At 45.3% G+C, this 18260-nt stretch overlaps 1 protein-coding gene across 3 annotated transcripts in view; it reads left to right on the top strand.

Moving 5' to 3' along the window:
* Positions 1-18260, top strand: part of EVL (Enah/Vasp-like) — a 108984-nt gene that overhangs the window by 28044 nt on the left and 62680 nt on the right. The window contains exon 1 of one of the 3 annotated variants that reach the window (XM_038545708.1): positions 7842-8078. The exons of the other annotated variants lie outside the window; for them this stretch is intronic. Within the exon in view, the coding sequence (XP_038401636.1) occupies positions 8068-8078 (11 nt within the window). The 5' untranslated portion in view covers positions 7842-8067. Of the gene's footprint in view, positions 1-7841; positions 8079-18260 lie in introns of those variants that run through there. 3 annotated transcript variants of the gene reach the window in all.

Raw genomic sequence — 18260 nt, forward strand, 5'->3', positions numbered from 1 at the left:
GCCCCACCTTCTGGGTGCATATATTATCTTCAAATGAACTCAAAATTGTATGTTCTATTTTCATTGTCCTGGTTGCTACTCCTAATTCAGTATGACCCCTGCTTACACTTATTTTTTGTTGTCATTGATTTAAGGCTTCTCAATGTCCATGGCCTCCTCAGGCATCAGTATTCTCTTATCTCCCTCTGTTGCTCATAGACTAATACCCACACGCACAAGAGTTGGTGTATCTGCAATTTCTGTCCTAAGTTATAGACACACTTTATCTTTAAGATTTTATTTATTCATTCATGAAAGACAGAGAGACAGAGACAGAGAGAGAGAGAGGCAGAGACACAGGCAGAGGGAGAAGCAGGCTCCATGCAGGAAGCCCGATGTGGGAATCGATCCCAGGACTCCAGGATCATGCCCTCAGCCGAAGGCAGACACTCAACTGCTGAGCCACCCAGGCATCCCAATACACTTTCTTTAAAAATGGTTATTGATTATCATTGCCTATCAAATAATTAAACTCAGGCAATAAGAAATTTTACAGATTTTTACTTCCCCCAGTTTTTTAAAACCATTTTAATCTACAGTTCTGTGGTATTAAGTACATTTTCAATGTTCAGCCATCACCACAGTCCAGTTTCAAAACATTTTCATCTCCCCTAAAGGAAGTTCCATACTCATTAAGCCAGTCTCTTCCCATGCTTCCCCCACCCCCATTTATTATAGTTTTTGTGTTTTTTGATGTTTTGACATCCTTGGGGGAACTTACTGGGTGGGGAAACACTGCCCCTCACAGAGCTAGCCCTCACAGAGCTAGCTAAGTCCTATAGACCATAAACGGTTGGTGGGGCCACCTTTCATGTACAAGCCAACCCACCCTATTCCACATCCCCAATACCTCCTTTATCTGACTCATAGTCCCCAAGCCAGGATTTCCCCTGCCTCAAGTTACCCCAAATGACTAGGGACAGCCCCTGCCCCCTCAAGCCTGCTGGAATTACTCAAACTAGCAATTCTGATCTGTTTACCCTGCCCTGCCTTTCCCTCAGAGACCCCAAGAAAGGCTGTGGCCTGTGCTTTCCCCTTGCTCCTTCCTGCCTCCTGACAACACTAGTGCTTCCCTAACACCATACCTCTTATGGTATAGAGGTATACACTCTATACTTAGACACACTTTAAGATTTTATTTATTCATTCATGAAAGAGAAAAAGAGGGGCAGAGACATAGGCAGAGGGAGAAGCAGGCTCCATGCAGGAAGCCTGATGTGGGACTCGATCCCAGGACTCCAGGATCACACCCTGAGCCAAAGGCAGACACTCAACTGCTGAGCCACCCAGGTGTCCCAATACACTTTCTTTAAAAATGGTTATTGATTATCATTGCCTATCAAATAATTAAACTCAGGCAATAAGAAACTTTACAGATTTTTTACCTCTTATAGGTGTTAACACCTATGCCTCCCTGCTCAAGGGGGAGCTGTGAGTAACATTAAACTTTTTAGTGGCATTGTCGTCACTCAGTTACCTTTATAAACTAAGACCCAGGCACAAATTATTGCTGCCACCCACGATGACACTAACCTATGTTCAGAAATGGACAGAGATCAATTATGTATTTTTTTAAAGATTTATTTACTTATTTATTCATGATAGACACACAGAGAGAGAGAGGCAGAGACATAGGCAGAGGGAGAAGCAGGCTCCATGCTGGGAGCCCGACGTGGGACTCGATTGCGGGACCCCAGGATCGCACCCTGGGCCAAAGGCAGGGGCTAAACCGCTGAGCCACCCAGGGATCCCCAATTATGTATTTCTTATTATATATCACAGTTGCTTCATTTGTTCTTTATCTTCCAAGTATTTTATAGTGCTTGCACTTCTCAGAGATATTGTCATTTTCCCCTGTGAGTTCATTATTTCCTTGGAACAGTCAATTGACTTGGCTAGTAATGTCTATTTATGCTGCAGATGAGTTTGGCCAGGAGCTTGGTTGGGATGGAAGTTACTTGGGGCAGAGAACCCTGTATTGCATACTAGATTCAAGCATTCTCTTTACAAACGTTGAGATATGAAAACCAAGACCATGTCAACATGCTCTCTGTGCGCTAGTAATTCACATACTTCCTGAGTACCAGTATTTTAGGCAGAACAAACATTCTGAACACATAGTATGTATACCAAGAATTGTGCTGAGCATAACTGGTTATAAAAGAGGAATAAAACATGGTAGCCCCTCCCTAAAGGACAATCATCTGTGACATTAAATTGATAATACTGTAAAATACAGAAGAAACACATCAGCAGGGATAATTTTGTCTATCTTGGGGGCTCAATAAGCCCTTCGTTGAAGAGGTGATATGTAAATTGGTTCTTGAAGGGCAAACCCAGTGCCTTCATTTGGTCATGCAGCATTGCCAGTAGATTTTTGCAATGTGTCACTGATGGTAACTAATTCTGTGCAACCGTCTCCCTGTCCCCTTTTCTTGCACCCATAGGACACAAGGACCTTCTACTCAGAACAGTCTTTTTTTTTTTAAACACAAGTTCTCATGAAAAAACCAGTATTAGAAAGCAAATTTTTTTCCCTCTGTTTCTTAGTCAAAGACTCTTTTATGCTCAAACATCCCACTGAGAGAGAGTAGAAGAGAGAACAGTCTGTTTACAGAAAAGAAAACTAAGATCCACAGAAGTTAGATGACTTTCCCAAGCCACAAAACACGTCTTTGAATTTGATCTCTTAAGTAAAGTGTCCTTTAGTATATATAGCTCCCTGATTTGTTGTCAACCATTCTGGTGTCTGTTGGGATCTAGGCAGATGGGAAACACCGCTTTCAATTCAAGTCAATACAGTTGCCAGTTACTGAGCATTTATTATGCTCAAGATGCAGAGCCAAACGCCTTAGCATTTAGTATCCTGTGTGAGATTTGTTGACTTTCCGATTCATTCATTCGTTTATATATTCATCATGCAGTCAGCATTTACCTTGCACCTACTACATCCTAAACTGTGTACTAAGTGCTGAGCTCAATTCATAGTAACACCTTATAAGGTACTGCCTTAAACAGGACATTTCTTAACATTCTCACTGAATTGCTCATCAGATGTTAACAGCTCCTTTCCTATTTTTGCAGCATTTTCTATTGCTTTGACACAGTTGATTTAGGATTTGGTGTTGTACCTGAAGTTCATAGTTATTAATATGGCCAGTCCCTTCATTAAGCAGATGAGGAAACTGAGAATGAGTGGGGAAATAAATGCCCAAGGATATAGATATCAATAATAAAGTATGGGCTAGAATCCATTTTTCATAACACCCTGGCCAAAGATATTTCTCATTTCTTACTCCTCTTAATTTCACGCAAGTGCCTTATTAAAGCTAGATGGCAGAGTTAAAAGAATGCCCCCAGAAAGGGTCAGTCTTACCTCTTATCTACTTGTTGAAACCAAGAAAAAGAAAAGACAGTAGTTATAAAACTGGAGGACAGTGGAGATGGAGAATGGAAGTGAAAGGCATATTCCTACAGTGAAGATTTTACACCCAGGCTGGCATCTTCAGGAAATGCTCAGAAAATGAAAGAGAATACCCTTTGGTAGTTAATAATTATCACTGACTTCCACTTCAGGCCATGACAGAGAGATGATCATAGACTTGCTCTCTTGACCAAATAACTATGAAACTAAATAAAATACATGAAGCATCTGAATATATGGGTACTGAAACTCATATAAAATATTAAATTCTTGCTGTTTTGAGGCATTGACAGGTAGCACAGGACTGAATCTTGAGTGAAGAAACATAATAAGCCCCACGATGGCTCTGTCTTTCTGCCTGGGGCCTCCTTCTGGTTATGGCACAGAATGGTGGGACTCAAGCAGAAAATTGATCTTAATGAGTTCAGAAGGCAGATATTGGAATTTTAGGCTACTGAAATAGCTGGATATTGCAGGACAAAGAAATAGAGATGAGGAAGCCCTGTGGTAGGAGCAAGGATAGAGTTTTATGTAGGGATTCACTTTGTTTCCTAAGGCTGGCTAGCTGTGCAATGTGTAGAATAAGACTTGTCTATGAGGCCTATCACAGATTGCCTGCTGAAGGGCTAAGGACTGAATGATGATGCCAAAGTTCTTGCAGTGCTGGGAGATATAAGAGATTCTAGTTAGCCAAATGAAGAGACCTCACTGAGCACCTTAGGCATTCAGTTGAGACCCCAGAACAGCCATACCTTAGGAGTGAGGACTATACTCTTGAGTAAGGGCCACACCCTGGGGCTAAGTTCAAAATGGAAATAGAACTTAAAAGGGAATTAATACATACACACTTGACTTCATCAAAAGAATCTGCTAGTAATTTACCTGCCTGCCAGGACAAATTCCATGCCTCTAAAGGAAGACAGTATTACCTAGACTATCTGCACTATGTCATCACAATGTCTAACATACAATCACGAGTTAGTGGACACATAACGAGTCAAGAGATACAGCCTCTACTTAAGGGGGAAAAGCAATCAGTAGAGCCTGAAGTTTGAATTTTCAGACAAGTACTTCCAAGTTGCTATTATACATATATTCAAAGACTTAGAAGGTGGATAGAATGAGCAAACATACAGAGAAATGGAAATTGTAAAAAATTTACTAAATAAGAATTCTAGTACTAGAGATGAAATACTAAAATTCACTAGATGAGATCAAAAGTGGATCAGAGATTTTATTAAAAAGAGTTGGTGGACTTGGATACTGAACAGTAGAAATCACCTATTCTGAAAACCAGGGAAATAATATTAAAAATTTTAACAGAGCCTTGGTGACTTTGTGAGATGATACCAAGAGTTCTACATATGTGTAATTGGAATCCAGAAGGAAAAGGAGAAAGAGAATGGGGCAGAAGAATAATGCTGGAATAAATAATTACTATAACCTTCCCATTTGCTGAAAAACTTTAACTTACATATCCAAGAATCTCAGCAAACCCCTAGCAGGAAAAATACAAAGAAAGCCACACTCCAGCACTTCATAGTCACTGGAAACCAAAGAAAAGGAAAATATTAAAAGTGACTAGAGGAAATATACACTATATACAGAGGATGATGATATAACTGATGGCTAACTTCTCATCAGAAACCATGGATGTCAGACAGTAGAATGACATTTATTTTTTAAGTGCTAAAAGAAAAAGTCTCAAAATTCTCTATTCAGAAAAAAAGCACCGTCAGGTATGTTGACAAAATAAAGGTGTTTTCCAAATAAAAGAAAATTAGGGGATTTGTGGCTGATATACCTGATATATACTCCTCAGGCTGAGGAAAAATTATGCCAGGAAACTTGAATGTTTAGGAAGGAATGAGGAGTACTAGAAAGCATAAGTATGAGTAAATATAAGACTGTTTATTAAAAATATATATTTGCATATATATGTGTATATGACCTTTTTTTTTTTTAAGATTTTAATTATTCATGAAAAACACAGAGAGAGAGGCAAAGACATAGGCAGAGGGAGAAGCAGGCTCCATGCAGGAAGCCTGATGTGGGACTTGATCCCGGGACTCCAGGATCATGCCCTGAGCCAAAGGCAGACACTCAACTGCTGAGCCAGCCAGGTGTCCCTTGTATAGGACCATTTAAAGCAAAAATTCGTAACATGAATATAGTGACTATGTAATGCGTGTGATGACTGTTGTGTATACTTTGTATACTCTACAAAAGTAAGGATGTGTATTGCAAACCCCAGAAAGACTTCTAAAAAGTAATGTAAAGAGGCATACCTAAAAGTCAAAAGAGAAATGAAAATGGAATTCTTAAAACTATTTACTCAAAAGAATGCAGGACAAGAGAAATAGAAAAACCAAAACAGACGAGACAGATAGAAAACAAATAGCAAAATGGGAGACCTATATCCAAACATATCAGTAAATTACATGTAAATGGACTAAATACTCCAGTTAAAAGATAGAGATTGTCAGACCAAATGAAATGCAAGACTTAATCGCATACTGTCTTTAAGAGACACTAAATACAGAGGTACAAGAGGCTGAAAGTAAAGTGCAGTAGGCAAAGCAATGCTACCACCCCACCCTGATCCCCAGAAGCTATGAATATGTTACCTTGTGTGGCAGAAGGGACTTTGCAGATGTGATCAGAGTGATGCACATTGAGGTGGGGCACCTATCCTGATTATCCAGTGGGCCTGGCCTCAACACCTGAGCCCTTAAAGGCAGAGAACCTGCCTTTAAAAAAAAAAAAAAGAAAAAAAACAACAACAAAGAAAATGGTAACTATGGGAGATGCTGGACATGTTAATTAGCTTGACCATGGTGATTATTTCACAGTGTTTACATCTATCAAAACATCAAATCATACACCTCAAATATAAATTATACATATAAACACAATTTTTGTCAGTTGTACCTCAGTAGGGGTAGAAAAAAATAAAAGCCCCTCTCCCCACAAAAGACCCAGATCTGACCACAAGAAGAGCTAGCAGGGGAGACCCTTTCCTGGCTGTGGTCAAGAAGAGATGTTAGGGTGGGAGAAGGAGTTGTAGTGACACTGCTTTGCCAGCTTTGCACGCGGAGGACAGGGCCGTGAGAAAGGAGTATGAGGGCCTCTTCAAGCTGAAAGAGGCCAGGAAGTTATTCTCCTTTGGAGCCTCCAGAGGGAAAGCTAGCACTTCAACACCTTAACTTTAGCTCAGTAAAACCCTTGAGATCTATGTCAGTCTTCTGACCTATTATCTCATGAAACTAAGATAATAAATGTGTGTTATAAGCTCTAAGTATGCAGTAATTTGTTATAGCAACAACAGAAGACCAGTATGGGGTGTAGATACACCAGGTAAATAGCACAAGAAAACCAAATGGCTACACTAATACCAGATAAAGTAAACTTAAAGACAAAAAATATAACCAGTGATAAAGAAGGACAATTTCATACCAATCAGAGGATCAATTCATCAGGAAAACACAATAGCCATAAAATATATGTACCTAATAAGAGCTCCAAGATACATGAAGTAAAAATGGACAGAATGAGAGTAGTAGACAAATCCACAATCACCAGTTGGAAATTTTAAACCTTTCTTTTGGACAAGTACTCTGAGCAGCCCTTCTTCACTGTATCAATCATAGCATTCTCATACATTTATTCATTAGCATTCCAGTGCCTTCCTTTCTATACTCTGAAAGCCCTTCACGGACGTTAAGGACTGCTGTCCTCTTCTGTGTTCTGTCCCTTGGTTCTAGGACAAGGCCTGACTCTGCGGTGTCCATTCATTTTGAATGAAGGATTGGGAATGGGCCTCATCTCCATGACAGCCTGGTGGAGGCAGGCAGAGTCAGGGTGGTGAGCCCCATCCCCCACCTAAGGAAACTGAAGCCCCCCGGGTCACTCAGTGAACCAGGGACAGAGCCAGTTTTCCAGTTTGCCTCACACATCTCCCTGACAGGCCCTCAGCTGCTGCCTGAGCGATCAGCGTTGGAGAGAAGTGTCTCCCCAACAGAGGTGCAAAACTGATACCAAAGTCAATATTAAACCTTCAGCCCCTATCAAAACAGCCTTCTTTCTCCAGAGGATCGATTAGGGTAGTTCTGAGTTCTCAGAGGTTTTTCACAGATGCCTTGAAGCCGTCCACACTGCCCCTCCCCTTGTTATAGCAGGTGGAGAAGCTAGGCCTAGACCTCCGAGGTGGCTGTGGCTGAGCAGACAGGCATTGACGGGTGGGGGAGCCAGCACCACCACAGGTCCCACCCCCAGCCTGCTGCTGCACCCTCACAGGAAGTGCTTCGGGGCTTGAGGCTGAGGCATGGGAGTTCCGGGTGGCTCAGTGGCTCCAGGCCGCCCACGCTGGCGGGGCTCTGCGCTCTGCGCCTCTTGTTTCTCTCTCTTCTCCCTAGGTTTCAGTTTATAACTGGGGTTTGTTTCCCCTTTATCTCTGGTTCAGCTTCCTTTTCCTGTTTGGTTTTAAGTAGAGTCTAAAAATCAAGTTGCTGCCCTCCGGGGGTCTGTGGTCCTCTAATCGACATAGCCTGTGGGGAGTACAGGACTCACCTCCTCAGGGTTCCCTGTGCTGAAGCCTTTCAGCCATGGCCACTGGGTGAGTATGGGGACCAAAAAGGGGACAGAGGAACATCAAGAGGAAACCCACAGTCAGAATGGTGTAGAGCTGAAGGAACCATAGACATCATCCCAGATCCCCTTGCTCTACTCATGGGGGGATCAAGGACCAGAGGGCCAGGGACTTAGCCAGGGTCACACAGCAGGTTAGTCACAGAGCCTGCCCACTCTCCTTCTGCGGATCTGTCATTACATGGGCCTGTGTCTCTTGATGTCTGTGATCTTTCATGGCTTCTGTGTTGAAAGCACTACTCAGAAGTCAGACACCCGCCTCAGATTGTAGAGTGGCTCTGAACAATCTAAGGGGGCTGTGGTTTGGCTCTGAGGGCCTTGGCTTTTCTCTCCAGAATGGCCTGAAAACATTCAGGTTGTTGTCTCTAAATACTGGGCAAAGCGGGGAAGCACCAAGGTTTCTTTTATAATAGAAACTTCATGAACTGACTAGCTTGACCTGCTTGAGAGACTGGTGACTGACTTAGGCTATTGGCCACTCAGACTCCCGCTGCTCAGTGTGTGTTTGGGTGGCAATCAGGCTATCCTGTGCATGTCTAATTGTGAGTGCTCTCTGTAAAGGTGGGGTGGCACTTCAGCTGTGATTCTTCCCACCCTGCGACCCCATGTTGTAAGATTGTAGGTGATAAGACTGTTGATCCTCTGGGATTTTTAGTGTTTATTTGATTAATTCTTTACAACTTTGTGTCTTAGCATGAAATGATCATCTCTCACCTTGCAAAGTACTTTACAGTTTCTAAAGTGCTGTTTCACCTGTTTTCTTACTTAGTTCTTTCAACCGTGTTGGGTGGATCAAGAAGGTGCTATTATTCCCATTTTGAGGAGGAGGAAGCCCAGCCTCTGGAAGGTGGTGGCTCTGGCCCAAGGTCACCTGGCTGGGAGAGGCAGGACAGCCGCACCCCGCATTTTTTCTGGAGTACCACACGGACACTCTGGAAGCCTTTGGCAGTGAGCTAATAAAACCGGCCCTACAGTAAATAGGTCTTGGCCGATACTCCTTCTGCTCAACAGAAGGGAGTGTTTGGTGAGGGGACGTAGCAATCTTGGACAGGCTGTTGGAGTCTCCTTTCTCTAGGCCCAGAGTCGTCAGGGCCAGGGAAACTCTCTTAATGGTTGGCTTTATTCCTGCTCCTTTGCAGCCGGTTTTCTATCATTTTAATAATTTTCCTGTAACTTTAAAGGGCTTGTGGGTGGAGCTGTGGAGAACAGAAAACTTTCATTTCAAAACCATGGGAACTTCCAGAGTGGGTAAGGATCAGAGTCATTTTCAGCTATGAATTATAGTGTGAGAAGCTCACGCAGTTTACTCTATCCTGTCAACTGCTGCTGCAGAAAAGCATATCTGAAATAAATGGGGAGGAAGCAAAACAATTTTTTGAAGAACTTTCAAAATAGTAAGAATCTTAAGAGTTTTCCATCTTGAAAGGCCCTTAGAGCTGATCCACAGTAGATCATCCAGGTTAGTGGTGCTTTAGGCCTCTTACCCTCCACTTCAACCAAATTAACTCTTTTATCTTTTTAAAGTATTACTCAGTATTTCTTTGAGGGAAAAAGTGTGTATTGTTGCGATGTTGGTTTTGAAGTCTGAAAACTTCCTAGTGAGTCCAGTTCTGAGGTACACAGATCAAGAAATAGAGGCCCAGAGTCCAGGCAGGCCTGGGCTGGTGAATGAAGTAGTGGCCCAACCAAACGGAAACCCCAAGTGTCCTGCATCTCCCTCCCCACTCAAGGCTGGTAAGGCCGCCGCAGGATCCACAAGCACAGCAGCTAGAAAACCAGCAAGCTTTTTGGTTTGCTTCCTACTAGGATATAACAGGTATATAACATCTAGATTGCAGACACCATCGTGCCTGTGGTGGGGGTCCACAGGGTCTTGGAATCATGAAAACTTGTCTTCTAGCCCCCACTCTGGCCATCCATAAGCCAAGAAACGTTTCCCCGAGTGCTTAGCTGTGGGCTGGGAGTGGGAGTGCGCTGAGTACATGGTAGTGTCCAGCCTGCCCTTGCTGGCAACGTTGCCTTCCGTCCTGTCAGCAGTTCTGAGGGCAGCAGGTCTTGTTTTTATTGCTTTCATTTCACAGAGGAAGAAACCAAAGCGGAGAAGGAGCAACCTACTAGGCGACATAGCCTTGAGCTGCTGACTCCAGATGCTTCGTTCTCTGTCCTTCTGCCATGACCAAGAGCTGGTCTCTGCTCAGAGATGCAGAGACACGCAGAGTCAGGGAGATAGCACTCATAGGTGGAGAGCCTGTGAGTCTGCAGCTCCACACAAGACACACAGCGATGAGCACAGACAGGAAGAGCAACAGGGGTTGAGAAGTTGGGGCTGCTGGGAATGACTTTGACCTTGGGTGACCCTGGAGGATAGGGCATGATTTTTAGAAAGAAACCGAGCCAGCCTTCCAGTCAGTGTCAGCCAGAGGCTGCTCTAGGTGCCAGGGAAACAAGGGAACAAGACAGGCCGTCCTGTCCAGAAAACTGCACTGGGGCAGGGTAGGGAGGGGATGTAGTCAAGAAACCATAAACCAAAGATGAGAGAGAAACCAAACAGCGCCAGAGGCTGGTAGCAAATGACCGGGCCATCACCTCGCCTAGCACCCAGGTGGGGGACATGTATTCAGACACTCAGCTGTGAGGTCACGAGGCTGCTGTGCAAAAATCCAAAGATGGACACATGAGGCAGGGGCAAGTGGGGACAGCAAATGTAAAGGCCCTGACAGGAATGGTTTCCTGGTTTGGTGAGGTCAGGGGTCAGAGAATAAGGAGGGTGAAGCTATGTGAGCCAGGGGACAGGGAAAGGCGATAGAGGCCAAGAAATGGACAGGCCTTCTCATATAGGACTGGCAAGCCTAATGAGGAAGTAGATTTTATTTATTGTGTCATGGGAAGCCTTTGGGGGATGGTTAAGCACAGGGAAAGGCATCCCACAGAGGCTTAAGCAAAATCATTGTGGTCGCTGGGTGGATTAATGTCTGTCTGGTGGCAAGAGTGGAGGCAGGGAGACCTCCCAATGCACTTGCCCTCTTCCTGGTAGGAGGCGGTGATTGGGGCTGCGGATGAGGCAGTCAGTGTAGATGGGAAGAAGCAGGGGGCTTTGGGATGCACTTTGAGGCACAGCCTCCAGGACGTTCTGCTGGGTCAGATCCCAACTCAGGTGGCCTGTGGTTTCTTTCACCACAGCGTGGGGTGGGGGGCTTGAGGTAAGCAGCTGGAGGGCTAGTTGGGAGTTCTGGAGGATTTTTGAGCCTGTGCAGGACAGGCTCCCACTAAATGTTGGTGGAACCAGACTGCACTAAATGGGAACCAGCTGATCCCAGAGTGCAGCAGGAAGGCTGCGGAGAGAGTGTCTGCCCCTTTCTGGTAGAGCCTACTCATTCCAGTCCCTTCCCTTGTCTCCCTCTCATCATTACCGTGTTGTTTTTTTCTAAAGCCTTATCACCTTCCAACATACTACATAACTTATTTGTTATTTTTATTATTTATCTTTTTCTCCATGCCTGTAAAATGTAAGTTCCACAAGGGAGCCCAGACTTTTGTCTGTCTTGCTCACTAATCCAAAAACAATACACATTTATCCAGTTGCTGGATTTAATAAACTACTTTTGATGCCTGATGCTAGAGATGCCTGAGCTACCAAAGCTCCTGCTCAGTGGATGTGGCAGGGTGGAGAAGAGGCCAGAAAAGCAGACATCTTGCTTGTTCTCAGAGTGAAGGCACCAAGGCTCCCTGTACAGTCAGATAGTTGGCTCCTCAGACATGGTAATTACCGCTTGTTCCACTGCCTTGCAGATCTGGAATATGGAAAGGTGTGAGAAGCCTCACACAACATGAGTCTGCCCCACAGTCCCTCCAGCCCCCTCCTTTGCCTCTGTAGCAGGGCTTGGAAGACTGCTTCTAGGCGTAGCTGGCATTTCCTTAGACGTCTTGTCCTCACAGGCGAGTCAGAGAGTCCCAGAAGCCTATGGTCAAACAAGCCCTCGGATATCACGTTGTTCAGTTGCTGCTCCCAGGGACATGTAACCAGGTCATTTGGAGAGCTTCTTGAGACTTCTGTCTTCTTCTGTTCCAAAGAACCCAATGTGCCCTCAATTGAAAAACATTACCACAATGATTCTAGGCCGTTCTCCTGGGACTATGTTGCATTCCTGGTGCGTCCTGGGCAGAAGGTGGCTGAAAACCGGTCTCATCCAATGATTTTACTTTTGTAGCTGAACCCCTAAAGGCGAAAAAGAAAAACAGCTACGCTTTCTAGAGTGTTTCTTGCCAAGCATTGTTCCAATCATGTGGTGGACACTGTATTTATCCTCATCCTCTGAGGTGTTGTGCTGTTAGTCACAGCTTGCGGGTAAGAACAGGGGTCAGCAGAGAGGTCACTCATTCCAGGTCACAGTGGTATCACTTGACAGAGTTGGATTTAAAACCAGATCTCTTGTGTTCTCAAAAGCTAAGCTTAGCTGTAGCCTCTTGAAGGAACTCCCCCCAAATTGCAGTCAAGATTCAGATCAGGGCCTCCTCGTTCCTGTTATCCTCTGTGGTCTCTGATTTCACACCGTTCATCCCACGAGAGAGGAGGACAGCTCTGTCCTCCTATGGCTCACCGTGTCTGTCTCTGTCAGTCATTCATCACTATGTGCCCAGCGTGCAGCAGGACCTCTCTGCTTGTCCTCTATGCTTACTCAGATGTGTATTGAGCTGATAATATCAGGGGCTAAGCCAGGTCTCATTCCTGGGCTATTAATTTGCCCTTGGAGATAAGCATACTGCCCCAGTCCTTGGTCCTGCCAGAGATCTGCAGCTGTCCCAAGGCTGTGTTGAAACCCATTCTACGTCCACAAGTGATTGGAATCATATACTGTGAGGAAACGGGCATGTATTAGAATTTATAAATGGTTTTGAGGTTCAAGTAGCCCTAGTGTCCACATGGACTGTCAAACGACTTCCCAAGGAAAGGTCTATGTTGGTGGCCTTGAAAGAAAGTGTGGGAAGTAGCTGTGAGACGGCTTCTAAGAATATCAGACTCTCTCAACAGTTGGCTGGAGTGTTTTTTCCAGATTCCACTAGCCTCCGCAGAGAAGTTGAGAGCAGCTGTCCAAGCATCTGGGCCAGTGGCATTATAACAGAAAAGGCAAACATCTTGATTGCAGGTGACGTAGTGATCTGATTCTCCCAACCAATTTGGTTGGAAGAAAAGAGATCTGGGCACTGAGTTTAGGCTTCATTCACCCAAAGCCTTTCTTTCATTCTGATGCTTATAAAAATGGGGCTCAAACAGTTAGCACTGAGTTTCTGCGTGTGAAAATATGCAAACCTCACCCACTGTTTTCTTTGCTGTAGTTCAGCCATTCTCAAATGTGGTCAGAACTGCCCTTTTAGGGATCTGTGAGTCAAAACTATATTTGTAATAACACTGAGACATTGTTTGCCTTTTTCACTCATCTCATAAGCGCTCGGTGGGATTTTCCAGAGGCTTCATGACATGTGTTGACATTGTCAATGTGACAGGTAATGAAATGTGTGCCTGTGCATTCCTGTGTTTTAAAAAATTCTCGGTTTTGATTTCAACTATGGTAAATACGGACAGACTGAACCTACGTAAACGAGCTTTTTGGCATCTCAGTAGTTTTTATGGGCACGAAAGGGTCCTGAAACAAAAGGGTCTCAAGAACCACTTCTGTAAAATAGTTTATGTGCATGTACTACAAGAAACACCCACAGAATCAGTAAGCATCCAGTTCAAGACACCGGCTCCTATGGGAAGGGAGGGGTCCTGAGATCTGGGGAGAAGGTGCAACAGTTTCACCTGAGGTGATACCTATTCCCAGACTGAGCAGTGGGATTGTGGAAACCACTTCTCACAGGTATGAAATAGTTCAGGATACATGTTTTAAGTTGAAAACATAACATTAAACATGTTTCAAGCCTGTTGCCATTAAGGGGAGGAATACCAAGGGGAGAATGTACCTTTCCACCGGAGAGATCTGGTGGTAGTTTCCTTAATCTACTTTGCCTCTGGAAGAGGAGGCAGCTACCCTCATGTGCCTCCTAATGTGCTGGGATCCAATAAGTATCCACCATCACTTATGTCTGGTTCTCACTTGTTTGGTCTGAACCTAGTCATGAGGAAACAGTCCAGAACATGGACAGCCTACAAGACAGTTAGCCAGAAGGCTTCACACACAAAAGTCAACATCAACAAAAAACAAAAAATGGCCTACATTCTAGCTTAAAAGAGAGTAAGCAAACTGCCTAACCAAATAAGTGGATCCTGGACCTATAAAAATCAAAACATTTGGGAGATTAGATAACTTTAATTCAGGTTCTGTATTAGCTATTAGTAAAGTATTTTCTTAGATGTAATAATGGTATTTTAATTATACCATTAGAATGTCTTTATTTTTTTAAAAAGTGCTAAAAACCTTAGGATTAAAGTATCATGATATCTGTAACTTTCAAATAGTTCAGGAACAAAAACATAAGAGATAAGTCACGTGGTAATAAAAATGCTTTACTAAAAAAAAAAAAAAATGCTTTACTAAGTAAAGCAACAAAGTCCTGTTGTATGGTAGAAAGGAAGATCTGTGGTCTAGACACAGCCCATCCGCATAACACCACAGGACCCTGGGATACTCCCATTCTTGAGGCCTGTTTCCTCCACGTAAATAAAGTACTTGTGAGTATTTCTGAGCTCTGACAAAGCTGTGATTCCAAGTCCCTCTGTTCCTCAGTCACTGAATTGGGTCATCATGACACCCGTGGTGTAGGTTAAATGGGTCTTAAATGTGTGTTGAATATTGGCAGGATGCCCAGAGCGATGGCCAGGGAAGCCGAGCTCTCCCCTCCATGCTTTTGCTGATGTTGTTTGTGTGCCTGAAATGTCCACTGTCTCTTGTACCCATGGTTCTTGGCACACACCTGAACCTTGTGGACTATGTGGTGTGTGCACGTGTGCCCTCCACTTGAGGACAGAGACCACATCTTGTGTTTAACAAGTGGTTGAGTTTCTTTAAGTAGTAGGCATGGGAGTATATTTGGCATGTAGTCAGTACTACGGTAAATGGGGTTTGTTTTTAAATGAGTGCAAAGAGAGAGCATTCAGAAAAAGAGGTTGGCCAGATTTCATGTGTGAGTTGTGGCCTTTGTACCTCCACTAAAGAGCCCTTGAAGGTCTAAAATGCAATATCCAGCAGAAGTAGGCAAACCCAAAAGCAGACATTTATCCAAAGGTATTCACTGAGCAATCACTAATCACAGGCACTGGAGCTACAGAGATGAATAATATTTTTAAAACAAACCAGAAAAAGAAACGTTTCTCTCCTCATGGGGGAGAGAGAAAACCAACAGACCTTCAGTACAATGTTGAATGGTATAGGGGAAAGTGAAGCAGCCTCTTCTCAGTGGGAAGAGATCACTCTCCCAGGAGGTGACACAGAGGACAGGCTGGAGACAGACAGGAGAGTCCCAGGGCAGAGCAGGGCCTGGCATTTGAGCTACCCCTGCATCCAGGCCTGGCTACTGGGCTCTCTCTGCACCTGCCCCTCCAGGCCACCCTGAAGAACCTGCTGGAGACCTGGGTTTTCTCTGTAGAGATTGAAAGAATAAGGTCGTGATGGCTCTGCGTGTGGGTACAAAAGCACTTCATACTGATTCCGTAAGTCTCCACTCATGTACATCTGCCATTACCAGAGCCAACATTTCCTTGCTCAAGATGGTAGCTCAGGAGCTAATCATGTTATTGGTAAACTACGCTCCTTTTTTTTTTTTTTTAATTTTTTTAATTTATTTATGATAGTCACAGAGAGAGAGAGAGAGAGGCAGAGACACAGGCAGAGGGAGAAGCAGGCTCCATGCACCGGGAGCCTGATGTGGGATTCGATCCCGGGTCTCCAGGATCGCGCCCTGGGCCAAAGGCAGGCGCCAAACCGCTGCGCCACCCAGGGATCCCCACTCCTGTTTATCTCCTCAGACTTATCCAAGCTCTAAGAAATTTAAAACCTATCAAGAAAGATCATTTCCCTCATTTTACAGAACCATCATGTACTTCCCTGAGGTCGTATGGCTAACAGGTAACAGGCCAGGCCTGGCAGAGCTTGGACTTTGATGCTGTCCCCCTTCAATTCCTGCACTGTCTCCATGAGGGGCAGTGTTGGTTGGACGCCCCTGGCCTGTGTTTTTGATACACCTCTGGTCCCTGGCCAGCACCAGCCACTCAGACTTCTCGTGACTTTCTTTCTGCCCCTGTTCACTGGGAAGGCCTGGTCAGAGAAGAGGCAGTCTAGAGATGAGCCCAGCTAGCACCATCAGAAGAGCCAGCGGAAAGATGCAGAAAGGAGGCTAAGAGGACAAGACTGAGGGCGAGTGTGAGACTCCAAGACTGGCTACTGGAAGGCCACCAGCAGCCCTGGAGGGAGGGACGTGAGTGGAGTGGGTGGAGGCCTGTGCTCTGCTGGCCTGGGCCGGGAAGAGACAGCGAGGTAGGCTAGGGGCGAGGTGTGGAGGAGTGCTGAAGGGCGATGGGAGCACTCGGGGTGAGGCACAGGGAGCCAGAAGCAGAGGCCTCCAGAGAAAGGAAGAAAAGTCGTCTTCAGTTAGTGGCATCTGTTGTTGGGGACGAATCACTTAATAGGGACAAATGTAATCACTTGCCCGGGAGTGTTGTTTTGAGCATCCCATGACATCACACAGGCCTCGATTGCGAGGGGCCTGCCCGTGGGGTGGGAGGTATGCTTCATGCTTCAGACAGAAAGAGTGGTGGAGGAGAGGACAGGCCCCCCTCCCCACTGCCCCTCACCGTGGTGCTGGGGGGTAGCCTCGCACGTTCTCACACTCACACGCCCAGACACGTTCCTGTGGCCCCAACCTCCTGCACAGCGGCTGCATCCTGCCAGCTGAGGGGCTTCCTTCCCAATGGTTCTCAGCCTACGTTTCAAGATCACTTTCGTTGCATGCATGCTGAAAATAAACAAGTCGGGACTTTACCAGCCGCCTCAGGGTCTGGCTCCGTTTCTGCTTGGCTTTTGGAACATTTATTTATGGCCACTTCTCTCTGGCCTCTCCTGTTCCCTCGTCACTTATTAGTTTGCTCGGCAGCCATTGAGCCCAGGCTTGCAAGGGTGGTGGCCCCATACTACATTGGGGAGGGTGTCGGGGAGCTAGTGGCTCATAATGGGGCCTGCCCTCTGGCAGCTTGAAAGGGGTCAGAGGACATGGGGCCAACGAGGGGGGGAAGGGGCAGACACACTTGCTGAGCACACAGACTACCGAATGCTAGGCACCTTCATATAGAAAAAAACCCTACATTTTATTGGCTCTGACAGAAGAGCATTTCTCCCAGAGAACCCCTGCTTTCCCTGTGATGGCACTAGTAGCTGGTGCCCTTCTTGTAACACCTTGTGTTTCCTGCAAGATTATAATCTCCTTAAGGTCAAGGACGTGTCCTGCTCTTCTCCAGGGCTTGCTGTGTGCCCTTCCCTTAGTGCCCTTCCCTTAGTGCCTTTCCCCTTCCCTTCATTCCCACTTACTACATGAGTGGGAATGAAGCAGGTGTTTGCCAAAGGCAGTGACGCTTGTCCTGAGCTTTAAGGTGAGACGTTGGGGATCCCTGGGTGGCTCAGGGGTTTAGTGCCTGCCTTTGGCCCAGGGTGTGATCCTGGAGACCCTGGATGGAGTCCCGCATCAGGCTCCCTGCACGGAGCCTGCTTCTCCCTCTGCCTGTGTCTCTGCCTCTCTCTCTCTGTGTGTCTCATGAATAAATAAATAAGATCTTAAAAAAAAAAAAAAGAAAAGAAAAGGTGAGACTCAGACCTATGGGCAGAGGAGGGGGAAGGCACCTTGGACCAAGGAAAGACCTTTCTTCTTCAATCTCTTGAATAATACTGGCCAGTCACTGTAACTGGCCGAGTGTCAGGAGGATGCTTTTGCTGTGAGACCAACTTTATCTATCAACAGGCTGCTGGTTGGGCTGTGTAGACAGACTGCCCTTCCTTGCAGGTTTGTGCCAAGCACAGTGGGCAGCCCAGTGCCCAGAGAGCACAAAGAATTTGCCCTATTGTCTCAGAACTCCAGAGATAAACAATTGGGACAGGAACTGTGGCCTAAACCCCACAGGGAAGCCTGTCTTGAGGAAGTAGTCCTTGCGCTGGTGGCACTCATG

Source organism: Canis lupus, chromosome 8 (genome assembly GCF_011100685.1).
Source record: "Canis lupus familiaris isolate Mischka breed German Shepherd chromosome 8, alternate assembly UU_Cfam_GSD_1.0, whole genome shotgun sequence".
In the NCBI taxonomy this organism is placed as follows: Eukaryota; Metazoa; Chordata; class Mammalia; order Carnivora; family Canidae; genus Canis; species Canis lupus.